General features: G+C 51.5%; 1 protein-coding gene across 2 annotated transcripts in view; it reads left to right on the top strand.

Moving 5' to 3' along the window:
- Positions 1–550: 550 nt before the first annotated feature.
- Positions 551–9,292, top strand: part of DCHS2 (dachsous cadherin-related 2) — a 331,336-nt gene continuing 322,594 nt past the window's right edge. Inside the window, exons 1-2 of one of the 2 annotated variants that reach the window (XM_043902663.1) lie at positions 551–1,376; positions 1,660–4,016. In XM_043902663.1, the coding sequence (XP_043758598.1) occupies positions 2,001–4,016 (2,016 nt within the window). In that variant the 5' untranslated portion in view covers positions 551–1,376; positions 1,660–2,000. Of the gene's footprint in view, positions 4,017–9,292 lie in introns of both variants that reach the window. The other variant, XM_043902662.1, reaches the window with a different exon arrangement.

Here is a 9,292-nt window from a genome sequence, read left to right as displayed (position 1 = left end):
TTCAGAGGCTGAGGTTAACAGAGACTGAAGACTGCTAACAAATCTCAGTGGAAAATATACTTTGGTGAAGAGACAGTGAATTTGTTTCAATAATGTCTCCATACATAGGGAAGTGTCTGCTATAAAATAAATTATTGTTATTTTATCAGCCATAGGGATGATGGGTGGCTGTAGATTAGCAATTATATATATATTAAAAAGACATCTTGCTGTAAGGGACTGCTACTCAGGGCTCTTGGTGCTCCTTAAATGTCTTCCCTGATGGCTCAGTGATAAACAATCCACCTACCAGTGCAGGAGATGTGGGTTCAGTCCTTCGGTCAGAAGATCTCCTGGAGAAGGAAAGGCGACCCACTCCAGGATTATTCCCTGGGAAATCCCACGGATAGAGGAGCCTGGCGCGCTACAGTTCATCGGGTCTCAAGAGTCAGACAGGACTTAGTGACTAAACAACAAAGGAGAGCAACAGTATCCAGGAAATTAAGCCTTTCCTCTGGTCTAAATGTAAAATTGCAGAAACCATTTGCTAAATATGGCAAGCCATCCTTAAGAGGGCAGAGTCTTTCCACGGGCATTTTTTAAGAGAGGCAATTTATCAATTTTTACCTATTATTACGGATAATTGAAGGGAAACTCGCGACTATAGCAATTCATTGATAATCTCCCGCTCAGACACAAGCTATTTTGAAAGTGGTATCAGTAGTTGCTCCGCCTGCAAACTTCCCCGCTCAGCGGCGATGGTGGAGCTTGGGAAGGTGATGGCCTCGGCTGCCCCGTCTTTCTGCCCATAAATCAGCGTCGTAAACCATCTTGGAAGTGTTGTGATGGCGCTGAATGCATAAAGAGTGTTCGCGAGCCGAACCTATTGTCGTCATTGCCGGTGGCAGAGGGGAGCGATGAGTCGCTCACCCGTCGCGCGGCACGCGGCGTAATAAAGCTTGGTTTGCACCGTGTGTGTCACAGATTTCTCGGGGTTTCTCGAAGGTTTTTCCAAGTTCCGCCTTCTCCCCCTTTGCAGTCATTCTGGCCCCAGCTGTGCATCGGCCTTTGACTCCATCTGTCCTTCCGCTGGGGACGAGTCTTTCTCGCCACATGGAGAACACAAGTTTGGCTCTCCAGGGTAATGATAACCCCCCGCCCTCTCCGCTCGGCAGGAGCTCCCCAGCGTCAGGCCCGCGGCAGAGCCAGTCTCAGGGATGGAGCTAGGAGGGCTGCCCCCTCGCCTTCCCCACCCCTAGCCACTCTCACGCCTAGCCCAGCCTGCGCGATCCCCACCCGCCCCACGGCCCCCATCTGAGGCTTTTCTCACGTTTGCTCTCCTCTCCTCCGCCCCCAGCCTGACCAGGAACGTGCCCCGCTGCAGCTGCGCCTCGCAGGTGGGAGTTCGCCGGGGTGTGCGGCCGCGTCACGGCGCGCAGAGAATCGGGGGGAGGCGCGCGGTCCCGGGCGCTCCGAGACGCGGCGGGCGCGGCCGCCCCGGAGCCGCTGACTGCGCCGCAGTCGGATCCGCCTCTCCCTTCCTCCCTCCCGCTCCGGCCCCGCGCCCTCGCATCCTTACCTTCCCCTTTTCCCCGGCCCGACCCCCAGCTTCCCCGGTGCGCGCGCTTTAAATAATTTCATCCTTTTTGGCAAAGGAAATAATGCACCTGACTTTACCAGGGGGAAACGACCAGCAGAGCCCAACAAGGAACAGATGTAAAAGGAATAAAAGGAGAGAGAAAATGAGATGAGACTCGTATAAAGAAATCCAGGGGCTCAAAAGGTGGCTGACAGTGGCGGAAGCAGCTTGAGCTCCCCCGGCCTGTCTGCGCGAGCTGCGGGCGGAGGACGTCTTCACCAGTTGCGGGTGTAACCGCGGGAACTCCTGCGTCTGTTGGTTTGTTTGCCAAACAAAGTCTTTTCTTCTTTGGCTCAGACACCGAAGAGGCTCCTGGATTTTTCTGCCACTCCGCCACAAGCTAGCAGTTACCCGGGAGCCTTCCCAAGGAGCTGGCGGAGACATGAGCCCTTCAGGGCGGAGGATGGGTGAAGGTCGTCCAGCCTGGAAGCGCCTCCTGCTCCCTGGAAGCAGAGGGTCACCCCGCGGGAGGCAGGGCGGCGGCGCCGGGGCGCAGCGCTTCCTGCTCCGGCTCTACGTGCACGCGTGGCTGTGGGCGGCCTCGGGCTCGTCTGCTCAGGTGTTCAACCTCAGCCTTTCCGTGGACGAGGGCCTTCCTCCGGACACTCTGGTCGGCGACATCCGCGCGGGGCTGCCGGCCACGCAGCAGCAGCAAGAGGGGGGCGGCTTCTTTCTTTCGGAGGATTCCGATGACTCTCCGCTGCTGGACGACTTCCAAGTGCACCCGGACACAGGCATTATCCGCACGGCGCGGCGCCTGGACCGCGAGCGATGCGACCACTACAGCTTCGTGGCCGCCACGTTGCTGGGCGCGGTGGTGCAGGTGGAGATCCGAGTCAACGACGTGAACGATCACTCGCCCCGCTTTCCTCTGGACTCCCTGCAACTCAACGTCTCGGAGCTCAGCCCACCAGGTACCGCCTTCCGCCTGCCAGGCGCCCGAGACCCGGACGCTGGGCTTTTCAGCATACAGGGCTACACCCTGGTGCAACCGTCCAACCTGCCTGAGGACCCCGCAGGACCTTTCTTCCAGTTGCGCTACGGGGCCCCGGGGTCGCCACCGTCGCCGCCGTCCTCGTCGTCCCTTGAGCCCCTGGACGTGGTGCTGCTTCGGCGCTTGGACCGAGAGGCGGTGGCGGCACACGAGCTGCAGATCGAGGCTTGGGACGGCGGTCGTCCGCGGCGCACTGGCCGCCTGCGAGTGGAACTGCGCGTGCTGGATGAGAACGACAATCCTCCGGTCTTTGAGGAGAGCGAGTACCGCGCCGCGGTGCGCGAGGACGCTCGGCCGGGCACCGAGGTCTGTCGCGTGCGCGCCACCGACCGTGACCTGGGCCCCAACGGCCACGTGCGCTACAGCATCCGCTCCCGGCAGGCGTCCGGGGCAGCGGGTGGCGGCGGGACGCTGGGCGACGCGGCCTACTTCGTGGTGGAGGAGCTGAGTGGCGTGGTGCGGGTGCAGAGGCCGCTGGACCGCGAGGCGCAGGCCTGGCACCAGCTGGTGGTGGAGGCCCGCGACGGAGGCGCGGAGCCCGAGGTCGCCACCGTGCGCGTGTCCATCGCGGTGCTGGACGTGAATGACAACCGGCCCGCCATTCATCTTCTTTTCCTCACCGAGGGAGGCGCTGCACGCGTCTTCGAGGGCGCTCGGGTCGGCGACTATGTGGCTCGGGTCTCCGTGTCAGACGCGGAAGGTGACCCAGAGAAGGACGAGGAGGCCGCCGGGGAGCTCAGTGGAGGCCTCGGGGTCGGGAGCGTCTCGCTGACCTTGGAGGGCGGTGAGGGAGCCTTTGTGCTGCGGTCCGGAGGCTCCCCAGGGGTATTTTTGCTTTGCGTCGAGGGGCCCCTAGATAGGGAGAGCCGAGACCTGTATGATTTGCGACTGGTGGCCACGGATGCGGGATCCCCGCCGCTGAGCACCGAGGAGACGCTGCTGCTCCGGGTTGCTGACCTCAATGATCAGCCGCCTCTCTTCAGCCAGGAGCATTACTGGGCCTCGGTGTCCGAGGCCGCGGCTCCCGGCACCGCGGTCTTGCGCGTCAGCGCCTCGGACGCAGATGAGCCTGGCACCGACCATGCCAGGCTGCGCTACGCGCTGCTCCCTCTCCCCGCTCTCTGCAACCCGGAGGCTCCGAGGCCCCCCGCTGAGTGCCGGCCGGCCTTCAGCATTGATCCTGAGAGTGGTGTGATCAGCACCGCCCAAAGCCTGGACCGGGAGGCCCAGGAGGCCATAGAGCTGAGAGTGGTGGCCCACGACCTCGGAGAGCCCCCGCTCTCGGCCACCTGCCTGGTGAGCATCGCCGTGGACGACGTGAACGACAACGAGCCCGTTTTCCTGAAGCAGGTGTACAACGCCACGCTCCCGGAACACACCGCAGTTGGGCACTGCTTTCTGCAGGTGAGCGCATCAGGCCTGTGGATCAAGGGGAGACCTGGGAAGGGATGGAGGAGCTGTGAGTAAGTTCAGAAAGGATTTTTTTGTGTGTGATGTGGATAGTTATACTCAAGCTCAGAAAGCAGAGGACATGGGCTCTGGTTCCTGCTCTGCAGGGAGAAGAATGGGTGCCCTCTTGTAATCTAGCCCTTCTGCTGGGGCTTGAACTGAAAGGTCACTTAAGATCTTTTCTGCTTCACATGATATTTGGATCTTGATTTTTCCTACGGAATTCTGACTTCCCTCTCTCTGTATCTGAGCACCCAAATTGGTTTGGGAGGACCCACCCATTCTCAGCTTTGCTTCTGAACAGTGTACCGATGGCAGTATCGTGTGTATTTGAACATCATTATGTGCACGCTGGGGGAGGAAGGTGGCCCTCACATGTCGTTTTCTCAAATAAGCAAGTGTGTGGCCTTAAACACTGAAACTCTTTCGAGTAACCATTTACAGAGACTTACTACACATAGTCCTACCTTCTTTGGAAACTTACAAGAACTAGTTGAGGATACCAAGTCATTTTTACCGGTTGTGGGCTGAATCCTCCAATGATGTCTTCAAGACTGAGGAGGGGTGAGTTTTAGTCATCCTTTATGAAATGGGTGGTATCCTTTACAAATGGATCTCAGAATGTTGTAATATGCACCCTTCTAGCAGTAATTCTTATGGCTTCTGATTTCCTAGTAGTTATCTGAAGTTATCTGATGTGAGATAACAAACTGGATTTCCAAAACTTTTATTTACACCAAGATGATTTGAGTGAATAACTCTAGCCTGAGAGCCTAACTAGTGATCAAAGCTGTAAAGTGCCATTTAGCTCTCAGGCTGGGTTGTTTTAAGACCTCTGTAGCTTATTTCTTGGTTCTTAGGGAGTGAGGCTTTAGGCCTTATAAGTCATGTCTCAATAATATTCAGATAATTTAAGATGCCACTATATTTTAAACATGAGTTACCTGACTGGTTTGCTGTCTTTTTTTAATCCTTTGTATCTGTTGTTACATTAGATAAGTGGTATACATAATAATCTCTACCACTTTCTCTGGCATGATTGGCAACTCATTAGTTGCTAGGTAATTAAAAGAAGGCTTGAAAATCAGTTAATGCTTGCTGCTTAAAGAGGTAGATCTGTGAATGCTGGTGGAAGTTTATTTACATCTGAGGCAGTCTGCTCTGATGAGGGTTGGCTGGTCCTTCTCCATCCAAGGTAGGGTCAGATCTGGGGGCGACTTAGATTGGGTCCATCAGTGTTCTGCTGGTCAGAGCTTAGCTATATGGTGTACCGCAGAGGTGGCTAAGAAATGGAGAGGAACACAAGGCTGCCGGTGGGGACTGATCGGGTCTGCCACAGCTGTCAAAAACTGAAGTCATTAGAGTTGAGAGGTTGGACTAGATAATTGCTAAGATTTCTTTCATCTGAAAGAGCTTAAAGGTCTTGGTACAAAACAGTACAACTTGACTCTATTTGAAGGAAAATAAGCAGAGTGGATTCACTGTAATTCCTTTGACTAGAATCGTTTTAAAATTGTGAGATGACTGTGCCATGACATGTGAGCTTATCCCATTATTATGACTTGATATGTGGATCTGGATCCATTATGGTGAACTGAACGTGGCTCAAGTGTAAGAGTGCATCTTCAATCAAAAAAAAAAAAACAAAACCCTTCAGGTTACCAAATATTGCTGTAGGTATTGATACTATTAAATGGTGCTGATTAGCATGTCTGGAAACTCCAACAGTTGAGGCCCTCTAGATTGCAGAGACCAGCTTATCCACAGCCCTCTGGCGGCCTCGCCACAGCAGCTGTGTGAACTTTCTGCACTGCGTCAGCTCTCTGGCTGACTCTGTCCCTCAGCTTCTCACCTGTCCTCCGTTTGCTCGCCATCTCTTTGCTCTCGATGTTTCTTTATATTGCTTTGTGAAAACAAACCGTCCCAGCTCTCTCTGGATCTCGTGGCCTCTCCTTTCTCCTGGGGCTTTGTTTAATTACATTCTATCAGTTCTTATAGCTGAACCTTTCTGTTCTCCTTTACCGGCTTTCTCTCTCTAGATCTCATAATTGTTCAACTCTCCTTGGTCAGAATCAAAGCAAAAACAAAATGAGAAGCAACAGGAGGGAGAAAAAGCCCTTTCTTGGATTCCCTGTAGGGGAATACCACGTCACCTAATAAAATAAACTCCAAACCTTGAAGATGTCTCGGTGATTAGTCTGAAGCACTAATCCCTGGGCTTTTTCTGCTCTTACTGCCACTTAGGGTCACCAGTGCTGGCCGAACCCTTCCATAGTCTCAGACCCAGACTGGAACTTTCCAAAGACTTGAAGTGTGGTTCAGAACAAACAGATTTAATACAGAGGACAAGAACCAGTAGCCTGAGTTGGGTGTCCTCTAGCCCGAAAGGGTTTTCCCAGCCCTGAGGACACTCATCTGGGTTTTTAGTTCCTTGCTCTCCACTGCCCTCCACATGGAGAGCCCCTTCTCGACAACTTGCTCCCCCACCCCCCACCCCCAGGATCTCCTTTCAGCATGTCTTGATGCGCTCATGCTCACGGCAGGGAGGGATTTCTGTTCTGCATTTGTCCTGGTGTTTTCCTCTGAGTTCTAATGTCCAGTACTGAAAGACTCCCTTTTTCTTCAGATGACTGTCAAAGAGACTGACTTCAGCCTCTCTCACTGGTGGGACTGCCACTCTCTGCCCCACACTAAATCCAACAGATGAGAACTGCATCAACAGCTTTTATCTTGCAACTAGATCTTCAGACAGTGTAACTCCAGCCTGCATGCCTGAATCACACACATGCTATAGCAAGATTATTCTCTCATCCTTCCTCAAATATTAGTATTATATTAATTGACTAGTTCATTTTCTTAATCAAACAACAGCATTCACTGAATAAGCAACATTCCATGAACAGTATTTCTTGGGTACCTATTCCAGGAATAGGTCTTGGTGCTGGAGAGGCAGTGGTGAGTATAATGGGAGAGTTCTCGGTACCAGCCAAGTATAGAGTCCTAAGTCCTCCATATCCTGTCTCCTTTCTTTCTCCAAGTGAAGGCATATGCCCCACCCCTTCTTGCTGATCACTCTTTTACCTGGGTTCTGACCTCCCCTACTGCTGTGCTAAATTCTGCCGCTCCAAAAGCAGCTGTGTTCTTTTTTTTTAAATTGTTTTTATTTTAATTGGAGGCTAATTACTTTACAACATTGTATTGGTTTTTGCCATACATTGATATGAATCAGCCATGGGTGTACTTGTGTTCCCCATCCTGAACCCCCCTCCCACCTCCCTCCCCATCCCATCCCTCAGGGTCATCCCAGTGCACCAGCCCTGAGCACCCTGTCTCATGCATTGAACCCGGACTGGTGATCTATTTCATATATGGTAATATACATGTTTCAATGCTATTCTCTCAAATCATCCCACCCTCGCCTTCTCCCACAGAGTCCAAAAGTCTGTTCTTTACATCTGTCTCTTTTGCTGCCTTGCATATAGGGTCATCCTTACCATCTTTCTAAATCCATATACATGCGTTAGTATACTGTATACTTTTGTATCCAGTGGGCTTGCTTGGTTTAGCCTGCCTCATTCTCTAAAACTGCCCACTTCCTCTTTCTTGAATGTGTCCTCTTTACCACCTTCTGTCTCATTTGCATCCTCCGTGTCTCTATCTTGTCAATTCCTCTTTTCCTCTTGTGTCACCTACTCTTTGTGATAGAGGCATGCCCAAAGGTTTTTTCTTCCTTTCCCTTGCCTCTTTTTTATACTTTCTACTTAAACATTCCCAGAACTTCAACTTTTTAATTTCTTTTTAACATCTCTAGGGTTAACCTCCTTTACTAATAGTATCTCAGATGGTAAAGAATCTGCCTGCAATGCAAGGGACCCTAGTTTAATCCAGTCCCTGAGTTGGGAAGATCTCCAGGAGAAGGGAATGGCAACCCACTCCAGTATTCTTGCCTCGAGAATTCCATGAACAGACCATGGGTTCCCAAAGAGACCCGACTGAGCAACACACACACGCACACACACCCCATTTCTTTACCTGCTGTGTATCTCTGCCTGGATGTATTTTTGACTTTTCAAAATCAATCACTTCACAAACCAAGGCCATTTTCCTTCAACTCTTTCTTTCTTTCTCACTACCCCCACCCCTGTCTTCAGAAATCAGCTCCTTTTAAACACTTTCTATATTTTTGAATGGATCCTTTCTATAGTTGTGTTTATGCATTTGGTATGTGTGTGGGATATGTGTTTTGCTGTTTGTTGGAGTGGCTGTGGTTTTCATTGTTGAGAATTATAAGGGTGAAGAGCAAGGTCAGGTCTCATATAATTGACTAATTTATTTAGGTAAAAAGCAGGTCTTGAGACCACAGTAGGGCATGGGAGACAGCACAGGCTGTGCTCATGTGTTTGCTATCCTGGGCTGACTTTGAGGAGCCTGATTATGAGGGATGCCCGGTCATTAAACACAGTATCTGCCATTTGGGAAGATGTGGGAGATGGGAAGGCCTGATGCCAACTGTGCTCTATGGGCTGAGGGGGCTAACCTCTATCTTGTTTCTGATTCATTTTATCTTTGGGGGTTTCTTCCCTTTTATCAATCCCTAGCCTTTAGTAAATTCTTTCCAAATATGTTGGTTTTGTCTCAGCTGTACTGTGGAGGTAAAAGTGGAGAACGTAAAACGCTGCTGGGGGTGCAATGATTTAAGGGAAGGGTTATTAAGTAGCTTTAGTCAGAGTGTCCAGGGCTTGCAGCCCCTCTTCCGAAGCCTGGGTGGTGTTGATGGCAAGGGATGCTGAGCTAGGTGGTCCTTAGGAACAGTGAGGTCTTCTTTCAAGAAGCTGTCCTAGTGCCAGGCTGGGATTAAGATACTCTATTAGGAAGATGTTTCCTAACTTCTTTGGTTCCTCCCCACATCTAACCACACTAGCTGCCAAGGGCCGCAGTGTCTCTTGCTTTGGTCCTTCACTCATACCCACGGTCACCCTAGTTCTGTCCACATCGTTCCCTGTCTTCTGCTGCCTGTCCTTTGCACTGGAGGGATTTTAGGTGTATCTCAAATGCCACCTCCTTCCTCTAAACATTTCCTTGTTCTGACCAGCTCTTTTCTTAATGTTCCTTATGGTGCTGCAGTTGTTTATTTGTGTTAGTAAGATGATGGATCATGATTACCTTGTGCAGTTGCAATTTAATGGCATTTGAGTCCCTGTAATTCCTAGTGTCCTCAATCACATATACTA

Source organism: Cervus elaphus, chromosome 5, assembly GCF_910594005.1.
Source record: "Cervus elaphus chromosome 5, mCerEla1.1, whole genome shotgun sequence".
NCBI lineage: Eukaryota > Metazoa > Chordata > Mammalia > Artiodactyla > Cervidae > Cervus > Cervus elaphus.
This window is presented reverse-complemented; position numbering and strand designations above follow the sequence as displayed.